Here is a 21480-nt window from a genome sequence, read left to right as displayed (position 1 = left end):
GCCCTCAAGCTCCAGCTCTCCTCCAGTAGCGCGGCGAGCTCCCCGTGGGTGGCGCCGACCTCGCCGTCGATCTTGCGGTCGACGGCCTCGAGCAGCATCCGGAAGGCGCGGGCAAGAGACGCCTCGACGTCGGCGACAAGGGCGTCGTACCCGGCCATCGCGGCCTGGTCGATCGGCTGCGCCACGCGCCAGGTGAGGTCGCCGAGCAACCCCATGGGCAACAAAGTCATTTGGCTGCGCCGTTACCCACCGTTAGACAAAAAAAACAGATGGAATGGTGTGGAGGGCGCGATAAAGTTCGACGATAGCAGAGAGGGAAACTTAAACTTTTTAGTGACACAGAAGCAGGTATCATTTTTTTTAATAGCACATAGGTAAAGACCCCTCGCTACAGTGGCAGGATAGAATTAACATGGATGACAACAGGGGAGATGAAGCGGTTGTCACTCAATGCTGCTATCACGCATGGCCTACGCGCTTAAGTCACGTCAGTCGTTCGAAGTCTTCCGTTGTTATGTGTAGTTAGTAGAGCTGGAGGATCGATTACGATGGAGGAAAAACATTTTGAAAAATAAAAATATATGCACTCTTTCTTTTCGACGTGAAGACCCGGGAGTAAGTCGTCGTCCATAATTCTTGGAATATATTTAGGATCAAATATACATTTTTCGAGATCTTTATTACTCCTTCTGTCTCATTTTAAGTTCATGTGTACAATAATGAGTTTTTTTTGCCCAATTTTGATCATCTGTCTTATTTGAAATTTTTTTATAATTAGTAATTTTGTTATTATGAGATGATAAAATAGAAATAATACTTTACTCGTAACTTATGTTTTTAATTTTTTTTCAAAAGTTTTTTTAAATAAGACGAACGATTAAAATTGGACGCAGAAAATTATGGTTACACTTAAAATGGGACGAAGAAGAGAGTATAGTCTAGAATCTCACGAGCGAGACAAGTTTATCCCCCTCTGAATTCTTTTTCCATCGCCACAAGCATATCCTACCCATCATATTTAAGGAGGCCGCTGCCGAAATTCCCAAGCACACCAACCAAAACGCACAACAAACCGGCTACCTAAGGAGTACGGACAAGCAAGTGCAGCATATGGAGCGTCATCAGCTTCTTCTTCTTCCCGGATGCCTTCTTCTCTACCTTGGCGCCATCGCTACGCTTGCCGCGGCCGACGTCGCAATTCCGGCCGGTGGCCAGCCTCCGGGCTGCCGGACAAGGTGCGGCGACGTCGACATCCCCTACCCTTTCGGCGTCATCGACCCAGACAGGCCAGACTGCGCCTACAACAGGGGCTTCCAGCTGAACTGCACGTCCGTGAACGGCGCCGCGAGGCCTATGTTTCACAATATCGAGGTGACCAACATCTCCGTGCCCAACGGAAAAGCATGGATGAAGACGAACATATCCTCCCAGTGCTTCGACCCAGAAACAAACAGAACCTTGTACGATGACATATGGAACAGTTTCAGATATTCACCTTACTGGCTGTCAAACGAGGACAACAAACTTATCGTTGTTGGTTGCAACTCACTAGCTTACATGCGCAGTACCTCGGTAAGTAATTTTTGCATATTTTATACATTATCAGTTTCTTAAGGAATAGGAAAGGTTGATATTCTTTTTAATCGCAAATCATGACCTCACAACCCCAATTCCGAAAACAGAGCATCTTTACCTCATTCAAGCTAGCCCACTGTACTTGGTGTTTCTCAGCCACTCAAAAGTTATAGAATCCATAAAATAAAGTAGAGTTAATTGCACTTTGGGCTAGGAATTTTTACCAAAGTTTCACTTTGGACAAGGGATAAAGTTATCTTATCACTTTGGACAAGATAAATTTACAAAAGTTTTAAATTGGACCACCCTTCTTCTCCATCAATCTTCCCTCCTTTTCTCTATTAAGCAGCCGCGCTATGGAATCTGAGGGATGATCAAGCAAAGTACCAGGATTCCTTCTCTCTCTGCTTTGTTCCGAGCTTGAGGAACCAGCAAAATCAAGACTGGTGGTAGCTGGCTGCTGTAGCTGTCGCTTGCAAGCTCAATACAGTGACTTGTTCTAAGCTCACATGATAAATTAAGGGAAAAATGGTAGAAATCAAGCAGCTAAATCAATGAGTAAAGAAATCAAGGTCAGGTGGAATATTGATTGGTTTATTGTGTTGCGGGTAAGCTCGCTAATGAAATCAAGGAGTGGCAAACAAAAAAGTGGTCCAATGTGCAATAGAAGGTAAGAAAACCTGGACCAAAGTGAAAACGTTAGATATAACCTAGTCCAAAATAAAACACAGGCAATAATAACCGGGCCAAAGTGCAATTCACTCAACTAGGCCAAAGTGCAATTCACTCAATAAACTATTTGTCAGAAGTTGAGAAAGCCAACTTCTATAGATTCTAGTTCACTAGTTGCATCTCATAATTTCCGACTTCTCATGTAAGGTCTTATACTAATTCTTAATATAATCATTATGTTATATTGATGGGTCATTTCTAATTGTCGATGCATGTTTTTTTTTTACTGGAACTAAATTGGATATTTATGTGTTTTTTGACGTTTGATTCAAAAAATGTGCAATCATTTATCCTTGTTTCAAAGGGTAAGGGTAATGTAGGTAAAATTAGGATTCAATTTTTTTCTGTAAAAAACTTTGCATATCTTAATTTTTCAAATGAGACATGTTTGACATGTGAAAACTAGTTCGACTTGTCATAACATACATATAAGTCGAAATTCCCCCTCCCAAAAAAAAAATAAAAAGAACTTGATTGGGTGGATTTTGTGTGCGGCCGACTATATCACTACAGGGCATGTTCGGCTGCAAGGTGTAGCTGCCGAACAGGCCCACAACCAAAGAGGGCTTAGAGCCCATTTCCATATGAATCACAAATGAACTCTATGTTGAAGACACTAATCCTAGTTCTACTATGTTAAGAAAGCTATCTGTTTTGCAGCACTTGTTTTAACAAATATAATTGCAAACTCTCATGGGGTCGTGCTGTTATTTGCAGTTTATAACCCGCCAATCCATGCAGTACGTAATCGGTTGCTCATCAACATGCGACAACGTAGACCTTAAGAATGGCTCATGCTCTGGTGCTGGCTGCTGCCAGGCAGATATCCCGAAAGGCATACGGTATTACCAAGGTTATTTCAATGCAAACTACAACACCACTGCAATATGGAGGAGCAGCCCTTGCAACTACATGGTAGTCATGGAAACTTCAGCATTCAACTTTAGTACCACTTATGTCGACTCCACAGTATTCAGTGATACGTACAAGGGGATGGTTCCCACTGTCTTGGATTGGACAGTTGAATGGAAAAAATGCGAGGAAGCAAAAGAGAACAGAACTTCCTACGCTTGTGTTAGTAGCAACAGTTACTGTGTCGATGCCACCAATGGTCGCGGTTATCGTTGCAAGTGCTCTGATGGATACAAGGGCAACCCATACATCACGGATGGATGCGAAGGTCCCTTTCCGACCATTTTGATTCCTCTACCCCTGCAAATTAAGAGATGTAGAAAAAGTATTGTATTTTTAAGTCTTTTTTTGGCAGATATCGACGAGTGCCAAGATGCTCATCCATGCACGGGAATTTGCATAAATACGCAGGGGAGCTACACATGTACATGTCAACGAGGAAAACATCTGATTGATGGTGTTTGCAAGCAGAGTTCCTCTTCTTGGATTATACCTGTCATAGGTCCGTTACACTCTTCAGCGTCTCAAAAAAAAGGAGCAATTGTACATTGACACCAATCTTGAACATAATAGCGCATTACAGTAAAACCAATCTGAACATATAGTAGGAATCAATCATATTAGTCATGTTCATTAAAATTTAAGGTTGAAAACCCCGGAAATGCTTTCAAATCATCATTTTGGAGTAACATCACTTTGGAAACTATGCAGGTGGAAGTATTGGAGTTGTCACCCTTGTGACTATTGTGACGTGCGCATATCTCATCCAAGAAAGAAAGAAGCTACACAGCATAAATAGAAGTACTTTCGATAGCATGGAGGTCGACTGCTATTTGAGGAGATGAAGGGTACTGCATTTAAAATCTTTACGGAAGAAGAATTGCAGAAAGCCACTAACAATTTCGATGAAAAGAAAATCCTCGGTCATGGAGGACATGGCACCGTTTACAAGGGATTTCTAAACGGCAACACTGAAGTAGCAATCAAAAGATGCAAGACAATCGATGAGCAACAAAAGAAAGAATTTGGTAAAGAAATGGTAATCTTATCCCAAGTCAACCACAAAAATATTGTCAAACTATTAGGTTGTTGCCTTGAAGTGGAAGTCCCAATATTGGTGTATGAGTTTATCCCAAATGGCACACTGTTCCATCTCATTCATGATGGCCACGGCAGGCACATCTCTATATCCACGCGTTTACAGATTGCTCACCAGTCTGCTGAAGCATTGGCCTACCTTCACTCATGGGCATCGCCTCCAATCCTCCACGGGGACGTCAAGTCGTCCAACATTCTCCTTGATGGTGACTTCACAGCGAAGGTCTCTGACTTTGGAGCCTCCATCTTAGCGCCAACCGATGATGCACAGTTCGTCACGTTTGTGCAGGGAACTCGTGGGTACCTTGACCCAGAGTACATGCAAACATGGAAATTAACAGATAAGAGTGATGTATACAGTTTTGGGGTTGTTGTCCTAGAGCTACTCACGAGAAAGAAACCATTAAATTTTGACGGGCTAGAGGATGAGAAAAGCCTATCTGTGAGGTTCCTTTCTGCTGTCAAGGAGAACAAGCTTGAGGAAATCTTGGATGATCAAATTAAGAGCGAGGAGAATATGGAGATTCTTGAAGAGATTGCTGAGTTGGCCAGACGATGCTTGGAAATGTGTGGTGAGAATAGGCCATCAATGAAGGAAGTTGCAGAAAAGCTTGATAGCTTGAGAAAGGTTTTGCACCATCCTTGGGCACTGCACAATCTTGAAGAGGCGGAGAGCTTACTAGGAGAGTCATCAATTGTTAGCTCGGAGGTTGTCAGTACGGGAAATTTCAGCATTGAGAAGAAATCTTTAATAGGCCTAGAATCAGGAAGATAATCACTAATAACCTTGTTGTATATCATATCCCAGGAAATTATATAGGTATACTCCAAAAGTATTACATGTATAGGTAATCGTTATCATATATGGAATGATTCATACATGTTTTATATGTGTAGCTCAAGGTTGCATCATTGTTAAGATCCAAAGGTGAGGTTGTTGTTTCAATTGCTATTGTAGCTTTACCTTTCAAAAATCTATGTACAATAGTAATTGATTTGATATTTGGCACACATTTTCTTTCTATAGTTTGATCAATTCTCATACTGCTAACAAGTCACGACAACATGTACTTTTTCAAGAGGTTAGGATCCATATGCTTTGCAAGTTTATTTATTCTCAGAAATAGCTTATCAGTAACCATTCACCTGCACATATATTGAACACCAAGGCCTCCCGACATACTATAATTAGATCTCCTCATAAGAAACTACCGTTCATTATAATATTGCATACTCCAATAATCAAGAGAGTGGCATAATATACTTTGCTTGTAAGCCAACCGCTTCAACATTCTATTACCCATAGGTCAATCTCCATCAGACCAATTGAAAAAAAAAAATAGTTCTATTACCCATAGGTCAATCTCCATCAGACCAATTGAACCAAAGAAAAAAAATAGAGCAACTATGTGAATGTAAATTGTTTCATAGCAGAACAGCATTACCTCACAATGGCATCAGTCCTACAGTGGCTGGTAATGGCATCCGTATTGGGAGCATATACTCCTGAAATCAAACTATTTGTCCCACCCTTCCTCGAGAATCGTTGTCTGCTCCTGTAAGAAGTATACATAAATATAAATCAGCATCTTAAATTATATAAAAAAAATGATTAATCTGAAGGCAGTTTCTGAACAAACCGATTGTTATCCTACTCCAATTAACATAGACTTTTTAGAGAAAGATTAAAACGCTTAATTTAAACCAGAACTATCAATCTATACTCTAAACAACAACTAAAAAAAGGGTTGGTACTCCAACCAGTATGCAGTTATGCACACGAGGGTTGGGATGGGAGCATTGGACCTCGGGCTGCTGCATCAGGCGGTGGCGGCAGGAGATTACCGGAGGACGGGAGGAGGGCTGCGCTTCTAGGCGTTCTTCCGCGCCTGCTTGATGCGGTGGTGGCGGCGCCGCCCTTCCTACCGCCGGTCCGCCCGTCTCTCGGCCGCCGCATCGATTGATGATGAGGGGAAGAAACCTGCTGCTGCTTGGGCTTGCGGTGCGAGGCTGCGAGATGAAAAGGAGGCTAGTGTTGATGGGCCCCAAAATTCAGATTGGTGGCACTGGTAGCCCAATAGGACTTTTGCTTCGGTAATTGGGTTTGACATGATTCTGTAGTTTGAATTGGGCCTCTTGGTGGATAACGGATAACTGGCCCGTACATCAGCAGAGCTGTTGATGACGAGGAAAAAAGTCCAGTTTGACTCCCTCAAATATAGGTCGAATCTAAAGTGCATCCCTCAACTGTAAGATCGGGTACAAAGACTCCTTCAACTATTAAAACTGGGACAAAATAACTCTTAAGATGGTATTGAAGGTGGTTTTCGCTGACGTGGCATCCACGTGGCAGCTTAGTCACTAAATAAACTAAAAAATAAATGTGGGGCCCCCATGTCGGCGTCCTTTCTTTTTCTCCCCTCTCTTTTTTTTCGACCATGTCAGCAATACAGCCCTCCGCAACAACAGTGCCCTGCACTCGCTCGATCCGCCTTCTCCCCCTTCTTCAGCATCGGTAGAGGCGGTGGTGCCGTGCACTACTACAAGAAGGATTTTTCCGTGCAGAGCTTTTGTCCGTCTGTAGCCAAGTGTCTGCACCCAACCGCACCCGTGCGGTCGGGTTAAGTGGACCGCACGGGATAATTGATTACCCATGCGGTCGAATTATACCGCCCGCACGTAACCAAAAAAAAAGCAAAACAAAAAATAGAAAAAAATCAAAAAAAAAACTAACCTTAACCCTAGAAACACCCGTCGCTGCCCCCGGCCGCCGCCCGAGCTCGCGGATCCGGGCGGGGGGCGGTCTCCCGCCGCGGAGCCTGCCACTCCCGTCGCACCGAAGGAGAAGAAGGAGAAGGCGCGAGAGAGAGGGGAGAAGGGGGCCGGGGGAGAGAGAGAGAGAGGGGATAGTGAGGAGAAGATAATTAAAGGGGGACAGAGAGGAGAGAGGGGGCGGAGGGGAGAGAGAGAAGGAAATTTGAAATTTTTTGAATAGGTTGAGAGGGAATGGATATTTTCCTATGCGGGTGGATTAGAGGCCCGCATGCGAAAATTGTGTATTTTTCCGTGCGGGCATGTTAAGAGGGCCGCCTGCGAAAATCGATTTTCGCGTGCGGCCTCTTAAGGATCTGCAGGTAAAAATAGGAGGCCCGCACGTGAAAATAGGAGCGATTTTTACAGACGCACACGAAAAAACTCCCCACGGGAAAATGGGAGGTCCCTGTCCAGAAAAATCTTATGTGTAGTAGTGGTGGTGGCGTAGGCTGCGGCTAGCAGCCCTTCGCGATGCTGCCCTCTGCGACGTTGCCGTCCCGGAAGACAGGGTGATTGTTATCCACCTAGCCTTGCCCACATCCTGATGGCCCTGGACTTGGATGTGGTGTAAGGCGGTGCAGATGGCCTTGCACTTGTAGCGGCACTCGTGGCAGCATATGTGCGAGGCCGTTGTAGCGCCGGCAGCGCAGTACCTAACAGCTATTCTCCGGCATCTCCAGGGCCATTTGAGGTGATGGGCATCGTGCACTTATGCTTGCTTTAGGTAATACAAGCTTTCAATCATATGATGCCATAAAATTTTGTTTGGTTTGGTTGGTTGGTCAAGGTGTTTATGACTTTAGTTGCTTCAGTTCATCCACACCACCTGTACTACTGATGAAGAAAAGTACACATATTATTTTCCAGTAGTAGAGAGCTAGCGCAAGGCCCATGAGATGAAATGAGATGAAAGCCCACCACCGGCACCGCCCTCTCCCCTACCGCCGCTGCCGTCGATCACCATTGGTTGCTCCCGCTCTCCATCGGCTCCACCCTCTCCTACATCCTCCTCCTCACCACCTTCCCTCTCCCCTTCCCCTCCTTTGCTGGCCGGTTGTGTGCAAAGTCTGGGACCACGACGTCAATCCAACGCCCCAAGGGATGCGAGCGTGGGACTGCAGCGTCGTGAACTGTGGCTAGCTGTAGCCAGCGCCATCACCGTCCTTGTCGATGCCAGAGAAGGGGGAGCAGGCGGATCGAGTGAGCGCAGGGCGCCATCGTCGCGGAGGGCCGTATTGCCGACATGGCTGGGAAAAGAAGAGAGTGGAGAAAAAGAAAGGACGCCAAGTCGCCAACATGTGGATCACATGTATTTTTTTTTACTTTATTGACTAGGCGGCCACCTAAGTAAAAACCACTTTCAACGTTGTCTTTGGAGTCATTTTGCTCTGATTTTAATAGTTGAAGGAGCCGTTATACATAATTTTACGGTCGAGGGATGCACTCTAGTTTCGACCTATATTCGAGGGAGCCAAAGTGAACTTTTTCCTCATGACGAGGGAGAATATCTGGTGAAAACCATCGTGCTAGTGAAAATTCATAAAAACAATGCCTAAAAGGTTTCTAAATTTATAAAAACAATACTATCAGGTATAGTCATAAAATGTATTCACACCAGATCTTAACTCCAAGCTCAACTTCCTTCCTTTTAGAGAGAAAAAGAAAGACAAATTTCAGGTAAATAGTACTCCCTCTGTTCCATAATATAAGGCGCGCACGTATTTTAAAATTTAACATTTAAAATATTTGACCAACATTTAGTATAATATGAAATGAATTTTATTTGTTAAAAGTTATATCATTATATTGACATTTAAATTTACTTTCATATGATTATACTTTGTTGCTATAAACCTTATAGTATATGAGAAATTATAATCTAAAGATTAATTTTACCTTGTATTATGGGATGGAGGGAATATTGTGTTAGTATTCACCTAGAAATTTGTCTTTTTATTACTCCATAATAAGGTGAATTGAACTTGATATTTGATAATAATGTATTTCATGCATGCACTCTAGTAAATTTTTATGAATTTATAAAACCTTTAAGTTTGGTTTTTATGGATTTTCACTTATTTAATTATTTTTACCGAATAAATCCCCTCGTAACACTTTTACCATCATTGTTTTGTGATACTTAGGGTGTATTTGGTTGGGCTTTTCAACCTGCTTTTGCTTTTGCAAAAGCTAAAAGCCAACCAAAGAGCCCAAAAGCTACAGCTGCTTTTGTCCAAAACTAGCTTTTTGGTGTAGTACAAATAAAAACACCTTTACCCCTAATTTCACTTGTTTTTTTGGAAAAATTACGCCTCTGCCATTACGAAAGAAAACGGTTCGCTAATCTATTCCCGTCTCCTCTCGCTTCTCACGCGCGCTGCGCGCAGCAGGGGGGGTGGAGCGGCACTTCTAGTAGGTTCGTGCGGTGCCCCTGCCCTCCGGCCGGCCGGCCGGCCGCCGCCCTCCCAGCCCGACGCCGGCGCCGCCTCCTCCTTGCCCGACGCCGCGCCCTTCTCCGACCCCGCCCGACGCCGCGCCGCCCTCCCCGCCCGACGCCGCGCCCTTCTCCGACACCGCCCAACTCCGTCCACCGCCGGCGGCGGGAGGATTACCGATAGTTTGGTGAGGTCGTAGCACAGGATGGTTTGGGCGAAGAGGGTGAGGAAGTGGACCGCGTCGCCGGCGAGGAAGCTGGGCTTGCGGTGGTCGTGATACTCTCTGAAGTGGATGGTGGATGGCGGCGCTCCACTCTCCTGTCTCCGACGAGTAGGAAGACGCCGAGTCGGGCACGTGCTGCCGCCGCACGTCGCCGGTGATGGGGTCCCAGACGGTGAGCGAGCCGTTGGCGGCGTGGCCGTGGGAGGAGAAGAGGGCGCGGCCGTGGCGGCAGTCGAGCGGCCACCAGCCGCTGTGCTCTGGTTCGGCGGGGCGGAACGCGGTGGTCCGGACGAACCGCGCGAAGCTGGGTGGCTCGCCGGAGTTGTAGGGGACGTGGTGGATGAAGCCCAGCAGCGGAGGAGGATCTCGGCGATGGCGTCGTCCATCAGCTCCGGCGGCGGCGGCGCCATGTCGCAGCTTTGTGCGATCGAAGAAACGAATCTTTAGTTAGCGTTCACCAGTTTGATTGTTAATTGTTTCATTTTGCAGAATTTGCCACTGCTGGAGCTGAGAAACGGTGGATGCAAGTGATGCCTCAATTGCAGCCATAGTGTGATGCTATCTCCAAGATCGTTTCTGCAGGCTGAGCAGCCTCTGAGAACTTGTGCAGATTTCAAATCCAACGAGTATCTGAACATGCCCTTGTCCATTCCCAGTACTCAATACAAATATTTTGCACATATATCTGATTAGTCTTGAAAGTGATCCGATGCAATATGTGAAATTAGTCTTGAAAGTGAGTTGTCCCATGCAATATGTGAAAAAGATTTGAAACTACTATGCAAGTAGCAGGCCGGCAACCACAATGGATGACTAGAACCTTTCAATCATCGGAGATTCAGAGCTTTCAATCATCGGAAAAACTAATATATTTTGATGAAAAACTTTGATGGATGAAAAACTATTATATATCTTTTCAAATTAGCCTTTTAAATACGAAATATTGGACATATTAAGTTTTTACGAGTAATTTGCATATAAACAGTCCCACATGTCTTTAGGGGTATTATAGGTATTTCTTCTACAAGCTACAGTTTCATAGCTGCTCTAACTAAACAGGCTTTTGTTTTTACCACGGCTGATTTTCTAAAGCTGCTTTTCCACAGCCCACAGCTCACAGCAGTTTTTTTAAGAGCCACGACTCAACCAAACACACCATTAATTAATTATGGTTTGTTTCCTGAAGAAAGGACCTGCATGTCTTATCGTGCTCAAGATGTACGCAGTGCCATTTTCATTGCTGTGTTGTGTGTGAGCTGGCTTTGGAGGGCAAGCAGATGATTGCAACAATATAGAAATTCAAATCTAGCATCAGCGACGACTTGTTCCTAGTCTCATATTTTTTTATTTTCCACGTACGTACTTTTCGAACTGCTAAACAATACGTATTTTTAAGAAAAAAAATATATAAAAAAATACTTTAAAAACCATGTTAATCCATTTTTAAAAGTATTTTTAAGCTAATACTTAACTAATTATGTGCTATGCGTGTTTTGCTTTACACGCCAGAGATAAGGAGATCCAATCAGTAGGGATGCAAATAGATCGACCCATGAATCCGCTCATAAACAAAATTAGTGGGTAACTCGCAGATTGACCCGCGGATTACCCACTAAATTGGTCTACAAGTGAGTTCACGTGATAACTCATTTGTATTTCTAGGTACGGTAAACCAGACCTATACTTATTTGATTTATAAGTGAGTTTGCAGCTCAGTCCACTTACATCACTACCAACCAGCCAGCGCTAGTAGCAATTTGAAGATTTCATATGTGTGTGCCTATTGTGGTAACATGCAATGGTCGATGCATATGCGACCGACACCGGCTAGCTAGTTCATGTACATACCCAAGTTGAAGTCCAAGTTGAAGCCAAGATCTTCTAGACCGTGGTATTAACAAAACAAAGGACCCATTACCATCACTCTATCAGGTAGTAAGGTCGTTTTCGTGAGTTAAGTGCACATGCATATTGATATAGTCTTTCTTTGAGGGCTCACTAGTCATTAAATATCGGCTTAATTACCGGAAAATCTACAAGTTTCCCCCGTTTCGTGCGCGACAACTAATAATTTCATGGAATGTGAAACATTATTATTATATTGCAGTTTCTCGTTACTGAGAAATATTTTTTTTATTTTATTTTCTCCTACCCCAATCTATGCACTCCCGTCAAATCCAAATTTAGGTCTGAAGCGTGTGGCTTTAGAAACCATTGCATCAACTTGCCAAACTAAAGCATCAAGCATGGATCGACCAGAAGCACAAATAACTAGGGGCCTATTTGATAAAGTTATAACTCCTAAATTTAACTTTAAGAGTTGGGTCTGAAGTGAAGTTGTGGAGTTACCTAAACCCAGCTCCAACTCTCTATTGGAGCTGCCTAAACCCAGCTCCACCTCTCTTTTATTTTGTGAGAAAGCTCCACGTAGCTCCACTCCTATTCTAGGTAGCCGAAATTATTTGGCTGAGCTCTAACTCCAGAAAAGATGAAACTGACGCTGGAGCTGGAGCTGTGCCAAACAGGCTCAAGGATTCTCACACTAACCTTTCCAAAAAGTAAATTGGACATATGAATTCCACACAACATAATTCAGACTCCGACGGTTTTTCAAGCTAGTGTGCACAGGGACCCTATCTGATCATAGCACTTTGAACAATGGCAGTGTTTAGTTCCCTTCAAACTTCCAAAAATTTCATCACATCAAATATTTGGACACATGTATGGAGTATTAAATGTGGACGAAAAAAACCAATTGCACAGTTTGCATGTAAAATTGCGAGACGAATATTTTGATCGTAATTACGCCATGATTTGACAATGTGATGCTGACAGATTAATTAGGCTTAATAAATTCGTCTCGTGATCCCTTCCGGTTGATAATACTTGTTGTTTTAGACAAGGGTGAAATCAAACTTTAGAATCTTTAATTATCAATTATTTTTAAAATATTTGTCTTTCAAATATGGTGACTACATGTATAGATTAGACTTAAAAAGTACTTTAATAAAATCATATATTTGTTAACATTTTTATACATATTATAATAGAAAATAATGGTTAAAGTTGTTTTTTTGGAGACCGTGCTCTTGTCCAAAACGATAAGTATTATCAACCCGGAGGGAGTAGTTTACAGGCGGAATCTGTAATTTATTTTGTTATTAGTCTACATTTAATACTTCAAATGTGTGTCCATATATTTTAAAAAAATTAACACACGAACTAAACACGACCTATAATGGACTAGGTATCCACTTGCATCAAAATGACACGAATATTTGACCAGACATTAATGCGTCTCTCTTCAAAAATGTGAAACAAAAAAAAGGTACATCAATTCTGCACGTAGCCGATCAGTAGCACCACCGGCTAGCAGTGTAGCACGCGGAATTTTGTGCAGCGTGTCGATGTCATACGCAATGTCTTTTTTTTTTCTAAAGAAAGTCAGTACAACCGCAGGTCCTCATACATAACACATGCACACTCACCCTTGTAACCATAAATACACACATCCTATCCCTATAAGCATCTTCTGAAGACTAGATCGGTATATCTTGATAATAATAAAGTTATCACCACGGACATCTCATTGTCGATAGTGAAAGGGTCAATTAGGCCTAGAGGGGAGGTGAATAGGCTAATTTAAAACTTTATGCGGAAGCTAAAACTGAAATAAGGTCGGAAAGTCTGATCCACAGTCAGACTATCCGAAAATATCAGATAGTCTGATGTTGGATCAGACTATCTGATCCACCAATGAAGCACAACAAGTAGATCTATCACACAAACAAGAGTAAAGGACAAACAGCGACTAGATCTGTAGCGGCACAATTAAGCAAAGCTAAAAGGAGGATGAAGGGAAATCACCAATGATGAAGTTCACGAAGTTGTTCCCGGAGTTCAAATCCTTGAGGGGATTCTACTCTCCGTTGAGGAGCTCACTAAGAGCCGGGTCTTTGCTAACCCTTTCCTCAAGAGGTTGCACTAAACACTTCTCCTTCCACTAAGGGGTATCTCTTTCCTTGCGGAGGCGAGATCCGGCCTTCACAAACTTCTCCCGGCCAACCACACGTAGATCGGTGGCTCGGGAGTGACACCAAGCCGTCTAGGAGTCCTCAAACTCCAAGAGTAACAAACACCACACAACTCTTGGTCAAACCCTAGTGCTCAAGATCGAGTAAAACACACACTAGGCCCTCAAACACCAAATCCACAACCACCAAAATCCACCACACAAAGAACAAGGAGAGATTTGAGAGAGGGAGAAAGAGCTCAAAGATCCAAAGCACCTTAGCACCAAGCTCAACCCGAAGTGAATGAGAATGAAATGAGTTGGGTAACTCTAGAAAAGGGGTTAGGTGGGGGGGTATTTATAGATGCCCCCAAAATGTGGCCGTTGGGAAGGGAATCTTTTCATCCCACCTCGGACTCCGAGGTGACATCAGATAGTTCGATGTTTTTGACCCCCAAGCAGGCCAGAGACAGAGAACGAAATTCTGGAGAATTTCGGACAATCCGATCGATTAGATAGTCCGATGTCATATCGGATATTCCGTTATTTTTGAATCAAGAATTTCATCCTTTCACAGAGACTCAAGTTCCATTGAATTTCAGAGTCTCTGGGTCATCGGATACTCCGATCACTTCGGATAGTCTGATTTGAAAATCACTCAAGAGGAATAAAAAGCAATTCAAAACAGAGAGTGAAGTTCTGAGAAATTTCAGATAGTCCGAAGTATCGGATAGTCCGACCTTATATTGGATAGTCCGATATTTTTAGCCAACATTAAGACCAAAGACAGTGAGCAAAGTTCTGAGAAATTTCGGATAGTTTGAGCATCGGATAGTATGATCATGATCGGATAGTCTGACAGGAATAAAACAAGAGCACTTCAAATAAAGGATTTTGAGCACTAGTGTTCTATCAATTATATACATGTGGTATCCCTCTTAATAATACAGCATCCTAATACTCAAGAACACAAGATATACAAGGATTAGAAGACAATTACCACAAAAGATGCCGCAACACTTATTGTGTTGACATCCACTCCTTTTTCATCCTTGCATACATCTCAACAAAAAGCATTAGTTACCCTCTAATTGTGTTGTCATTAACACCAAAATAAATGAGGGGTCCTAGATGTACTTTCAGATAGGTACATCGTCTATAACTAAAATAATAATTAGTCGTAACTACGAGCACCCGTATCTAGTCATGCACTGTCTTTGATAGTGTTAAACATACAAAGCTCTTCCAACTAAGTAACTTTACCTTTTAAAAAATTTACCGAAAAGTTACACATTTTTTTAACAAAAATAGCATTATAGATTAAGATATAAAATTTTGGACTGAAATTTCTAACATTTCGGGTCCATCCCCCAAGAGGCCAAGACACACCCAAAAAAACGAGAAGATTGCAGGTGATTTTTTCGCGAATTTAGAAAAAAAAAAGTTCCTATTTAATCAAATTTTGTTCAACATTACAAATAATTTTGAACCGAAATTTCAGCTATATCGGTACCTTATAGAAATAGAGGGCCTGTTTGGTAGAGCTCTAACTCCTAAATTTTGCTCTAGGAGTTGGGTCTGGAGTGGAGTTGTGGAGCTGCCTAAACCCAGCTCCACCTTTCTAGTTCATTTTGTGAGAAAGCTCCACTCAGCTCCGCTCCTGTTTTAGGTGGAGCTGAAACTGTTTGGCTGAACTACAGCTCCAGGAGAGGTGGAGCTGGAGCTGGAGCTGTGCCAAACAGGTCCAGAGAAAACAAACCGTTATACCCTGCTCCAGATATTCAAGTACCTCACTTCGAGATACCAAAATTCATACGTCGAGATACTTTTTCAAGTATCGTAAAATTTGCCCTTCCAATTACCACAGACCTGTCACTATACATCAAAGTATCAAACGACCGATTCTGCGAAGCCTCCTTGGTGTCATTTCAATAACAACATGCATGCACCCGACATAAGCAGAGAGTCTTATTTAGGCCAGTGCATGCACCCAACCAAGCAACCCATTTTAATATAAAGCTACGGCATCATATGCCTTGGACTGACACAAGTTCTTAATTTGTCATTAGAATATCACACAAGTCCTTTCACTTGCTTGCTCTTGGTGTACATCTTTCGCCGGAGCGGCCAGAGCCATCGCCATCAGGCCGCTAATGGCCAGCCGCGCGCCGCTTCTTCTGCAGTACTCGTCGCTGCTGCTGCTGCTGCTGCTGCTCTGCCTTGCCGTCTCGGCGCCGCCGGCCGCAGCCGGCAACGTGCCGGCGCCGGTGGCGGCCGTCTCGAAGCCGGGCTGCCCGACCAAGTGCGGCGCCGTGGACATCCCGTTCCCGTTCGGCATCGGCGAGCACTGCGGGCTCGAGGCGCCTTACACAAACTACCCGTTCAAGTTCGAGTGCAAGCCCGTTGACGGCACCAGCAAGCCTTTCTTCAGGGGTATGGAGGTGACCAAGATCTCCATGGAAGACGGCAAGGCCTGGATGAAGATGAATATATCCAAGAACTGCTACAACCAGTCGACGGGCACCAGGGAGGACAACACCAACACAACATCTGTGAGCTTCAGCCGCTCGCCTTTCTGGATATCGGACAGGGATAACAAGATCATCGTCATCGGGTGCGAAACGTTTTCGTATATGCAGATCAATAATGTAAGTATATGCCCATAATTCGTCAATCTGGTTGCATTAGATCACAAATACTCAAATGTGTTCATAATATATGGCCTTTAAAATACATGATAGTCTAAATTATTATTCCTTTATATATCAAGGACGACTTAGGATTTGTCATGTGAGAATATTATTAGTTTCTCCCTTTCACATGCATGTGGAATGCGTGTGGAAAATTTGACCGCTGCTATTTCAAGTTGACTTTTGAAAACCATATGACAATATTTTCCTTTAAAAGTACTTTCAAAATATTATAAATGTGCTATATTTTGTGTACATTTTAATATTAGTAATTAATAATCAAAGTGATGTATTGGTGATTGTGTAGGTATCCAAAACAACACTTACTTGTGAATTGGAGGTAGTGTGTATATATGAGAAATTCAGAGCATAAGTATATATAATTTTGTAGTGGTTGGAAGTTGGCATGTGGCCAAATGGCTGGGTGGTGTGATTGTAAGCCTATCAATGTTTAAATCCTACATTTCATATTAGTGTCCATCGACATTAGGAGTAAGGAGTACATATGAGCATATTCGTTCAATGGAAATACATGTGCTTACCTACAATTCAGAGCCTTTTGATACTTTTGATGGAGTATATGAAATTGTGAATACAAACATACTCTGGGTGTGTTTAGTTCCTTGGCCAATTTTTTTTTAAGTATACAGCACACATTTAAAGTATTAAACATAAACTAATAGCAAAACAAATTATACATTCCGCCTGTAAACTGCGAGACGAATTTATTAGGACTAATTAATCCGTCATTAGCAAATGTTTATTGTAGCATCACATTGTCAAATAATGGTGTAATTAGGCTCAAATGATTCATCTCACAATTTACATGTAAACTATGCAATTAGTTTTTTTTCGTCCACATTTAATGCTCTAACATGTGTCCAAACATTCGATGCAACGTTTTTGGCAAAAAAAAATGAATCTAAACACGGCCTTTCTCAAAATTAAAGGGTGTGCTTGAAAATCGTGTCAATTCCCAAATAGGATGTGTGTGTGGGGGGGGGGGGAATTATTTGGATCGTTGTCAAATCTTGTATTAAGGTGTATATATAATACGTAACATGTGCAGGTTTTAACAGGTTGTGTGCCCTCATGCGGAAATGACCCCAAGGACGGTATATGTTCCGGTGAAGCGGGTTGCTGCAAACTTGATTTCCCCAATGGCACATGGTACTATAGTACTTATTTCAGTAAAAGAAATAATAACAGCAGTCCTTGCAGCTTCATAACAGTGATGGAAACCACAACCTTCAACTTCAACAAAAATTATTTCAACTCCACTACATTCTATGACACATACAATGGGTTAGCTAAGGTTTCCCTAGATTGGATCATAACAATGGATTCATGTGATCGAGTCAAAAGAAACACTACTTCATATGCATGCATTAGTGGAAAAAGTCGTTGTGTTGATGATCCAAAGGGAGGTTACCGCTGCAAGTGCTCTGATGGATATGAAGGCAATCCATACGTCAAGGATGGATGCAAAGGTATAGTCATACACACCTTCTTATGCCTGCTGCCTATCTTTGTTACAAATGTATAAGATAATGCAACAATTTTAACCAAGTGTGTTGATGGTTTGGCTTCAGATATTAATGAGTGCCTCGACAATGCTACTTATCCTTGTCCGGGAATATGTAAGAATACGTTGGGGAATTTCACCTGCTCATGCTACCCTGGAAACTATATGATGAATAGAATTTGCATTCCAAATCAGAAGTCTGGTTTTCCTAAAAATCTTGTAATAGGTGAGTTCGTCTCTTCCTATAAGAATTAAAATGGCATGTGAGATCGATATACATTTATGTTTTTGCTTATACATTTGTGCTATATTTAGTTATTTACTAGATAGTAGCTCTATCGTTTTCCTCATGCAGATATAGAAAAATATAATCCTAATTTACAATGCCTCCACTATATATATAGTTATATGTTTAAAAATGGTATTCGTTCTGGCTTTCAAGTTTAAACAATAAGGTGTGTATGCATAATTAATGTATTTTTCATTCTGAAGCTAGCCCTCATTTATCTACCCTTTTACTTTAGCATTTAGTATACATTCATTCTTGCAACTATATCTCTTTTCTAGATATTCCTAATATTAATTTGTACACCATAGCAAGACCAGCAACCACTGATGAATCATGCATGCATGATGTGTATTTTTCTATAGTAAGAAGAATGGACACATTTTTTGATCATGAACATTTCATGTTCCAACTAATGATGAAATCCTCACGAACTCCTCAAGTTGCTAAAGAAAAAAAATAATTTAGTGAATCTTCCTCTGCCAATGCCGATGTGGCATATGTGGGACTTCCCTGGGGCTAGCATAAAGGGATCAACTACACATTCCAATAATCTTTTCATAGCAATTCTAAAGTTTTCTATTATATATGCAGGAGCAAGTGTTGGGGCCGTATTACTAGTGATTATAGTAACTTATGCATGCTTCATCAGAGAGAAGAGAAAGCTACAGTATGTCAAAAGGCGGTACTTCCGCCAACATGGTGGTATGTTGCTATTCGAAGAGATAAAATCTCAACAAGGCATTTCATTCAAAATCTTCTCAGAAGAAGAATTGCAACAAGCAACAAACAAGTTTGACAAACAACAAGTCCTTGGCCAAGGAGGCAATGCAACTGTTTACAAGGGACTTCTCAAGGGAAACATGGAAATAGCCGTCAAAAGATGCATCACAATTGATATGAAACAAAAGAAAGAATTCGGCAAGGAAATGCTAATCTTGTCCCAAATCAACCATAGGAACATTGTCAAATTATTGGGTTGCTGCCTCGAAGTAGAAGTTCCGATGCTTGTCTATGAGTTCATTCCAAATGGCACATTGTTCTCTCTCATCCACGGGAACCACAATCAACACATCTCCTTGGATACTCGCTTACGCATTGCACATGAATCTGCAGAGGCTCTTGCCTATTTACACTCATGGGCATCACCACCGATCCTCCATGGCGATGTCAAGTCCTCAAATATCCTCTTAGACAAAGATTATGTAGCAAAAGTTTCTGACTTCGGTGCTTCCATCCTAGCACCAACTGATGAGTCGCAGTTCGTCACTCTCGTTCAAGGAACTTGTGGATACCTCGATCCAGAGTACATGCAAACATGCCAGTTAACAGATAAAAGTGATGTATATAGCTTTGGAGTTGTTATTCTAGAATTGCTCACAAGAAAGAAAGCATTCAACCTTGAAAGCCCTGAAGATGAGAGGAGCCTAGCCATGAGGTTTCTATCAGCCATGAAGGAAAAAAGACTTTCTGATATTTTAGATGATCAAATCATGACGGGAGATAATTTGGAGTTTCTTGAAGAGATTGCAGAGTTAGCAAAGAAATGCTTGGAAATGTCTGGTGAGAATAGACCGTTGATGAAGGAAGTTGCAGACAAGCTCGATAGGTTGAGGAAGGTAATGCAACATCCATGGGCACAACAAAATCCTGAAGAGATGGAGAGCTTACTTGGGGACTCTTCTTACGAGATCAACAACTCAACGGTTGAGAATACAGGAAATTTCAGCATCAATAGTGAACTTCAGTGTCTAGAATCAGGCCGTTAAATAGAAGTTTGTTATATTGTGTCATAAATGTTATAGTGTATCATAGGTTGAAGCACGTATGGTATCATATATGCCTTGCTGTATCTTGGGCATTGAAAGAAATTATATTTAATTATTTAAGTACAGGATGTATGGCTTGTCAGTCTTTCAGGGTCGGGGCTGTGAATCACCATAATTATACATATGCAGATGCAAATTTTGATGTAAAGGCAAAGGCAATTGGCTGCATCGTCTTGTTTGCTCTCCTAGTTTCTCTTTGTTGTGATAATTGTCTATCTTTATATTCGTATTCTTGGCTCTGGGGTTTTTCTTTACTAGCAAAGGACATGTGTGTTGCAACAGAAAAATCAATAAATCAATGGAAAATATTAGTGAACAGAAACAAAGGATGTCAAGCGTGGGGAATAATTCACCGCTTATAAACTTTCTACCACATACACACCATATCATAGACTTTTAATATTTCTCATGAATTGGGAAAAGGAAAGTCAAATTTTGTTACATGACACTCAAAGTTTGTGTAATTTTCTACTAGACATCGCAAAAGCGTGTCACGGTTGGAGGACACCCAAAAAACTCATAATTTGCTATAGGGCACTTTTAACCCAATCAAAGAGAATTTTTAAAAACGAGAATGCCCCTATAGCCAAAAACTTCTAACCTAGAATTGGAGTGTTGATGGAATATGATATATGCTAGCAATATACTTCGGCTGATGGAAGATTTAGAGTTGCATAATTTTTATTCTTTTAAATCCAACACTAACTTAGAAGCTTGTGGCCCCAAAAGCATTCTAGTCTATTTAAAGAATTTTTCCAATCGAGCCGAAAGTGTTCTTCAGGAAATTATCAAAATTTGAGGGTATCATGCAGCCATAGCACACTTTTCTATGTCTGTTAGAAAATTACACAAACTTTAGGTGTCACGTAATAAAATTTTCCAAAAAGAAAAAGGAAGGGAAAATAGTGATGCAGTGACAACCTACACGGTAGGAGTCCATGCAATGATGCAAACGGAGTCAAGTGCTCCACTGAAGAGCAAAGAGACTAAGTAGAGTAGAAAGTGTCGGGCTCTCTGAGGTACTAAGGTATGTCGTAAACGTGTGCAGTCAGACGTGTGGGGTGTAACTGATATCGTGAGAGGAACTATGAAGTCATATGAGACGACGGAAATATGTTAGATTTTTTACTAGTCGAGATAAAAAGATTTACCAAATCCTAGCTTTACATTGGATGGATGAAAGTGAATATTGATGGATCCTTTGGATGAAAGTGATCAATGTTGATGGATCCTTTGAGGCTAGCCACAAAAATGGGGGTGTTCAGGGAATCCTATTTCCGCTGCTTGCACTTATCTGAACAGGTGTTGCAACGCACTGGAAGCTGAATTGTTGGCGATCAATAAAGGGA

At 42.0% G+C, this 21480-nt stretch overlaps 1 protein-coding gene, 1 long non-coding RNA gene and 1 pseudogene across 2 annotated transcripts; 2 read left to right on the top strand and 1 right to left on the bottom strand.

Moving 5' to 3' along the window:
- Window positions 1-795: 795 nt before the first annotated feature.
- On the top strand, window positions 796-5321 carry LOC127785059 (putative wall-associated receptor kinase-like 16; annotated as a pseudogene).
- On the bottom strand, window positions 3574-6295 carry LOC127785060 (uncharacterized). The gene is made up of 3 exons (XR_008019654.1): window positions 6163-6295; window positions 5763-5873; window positions 3574-3712 (listed from the first exon to the last, which is right to left on the bottom strand). It is a non-coding gene; the product is annotated as an uncharacterized LOC127785060 (long non-coding RNA).
- Window positions 6296-15850: 9555 nt separating this feature from the next.
- LOC127784104 (putative wall-associated receptor kinase-like 16) lies at window positions 15851-20196 on the top strand. Its single transcript, XM_052311294.1, has 4 exons — window positions 15851-16449; window positions 17561-17981; window positions 18084-18242; window positions 18897-20196. The coding sequence occupies exons 1-4, from the start codon at window positions 15955-15957 to the stop codon at window positions 20069-20071; spliced, it is 2250 nt and encodes a 749-aa protein (XP_052167254.1). The 5' UTR covers window positions 15851-15954; the 3' UTR covers window positions 20072-20196.
- Window positions 20197-21480: the final 1284 nt, after the last annotated feature.

Source organism: Oryza glaberrima, chromosome 9, assembly GCF_000147395.1.
Source record: "Oryza glaberrima chromosome 9, OglaRS2, whole genome shotgun sequence".
NCBI lineage: Eukaryota > Viridiplantae > Streptophyta > Magnoliopsida > Poales > Poaceae > Oryza > Oryza glaberrima.
This window is presented reverse-complemented; position numbering and strand designations above follow the sequence as displayed.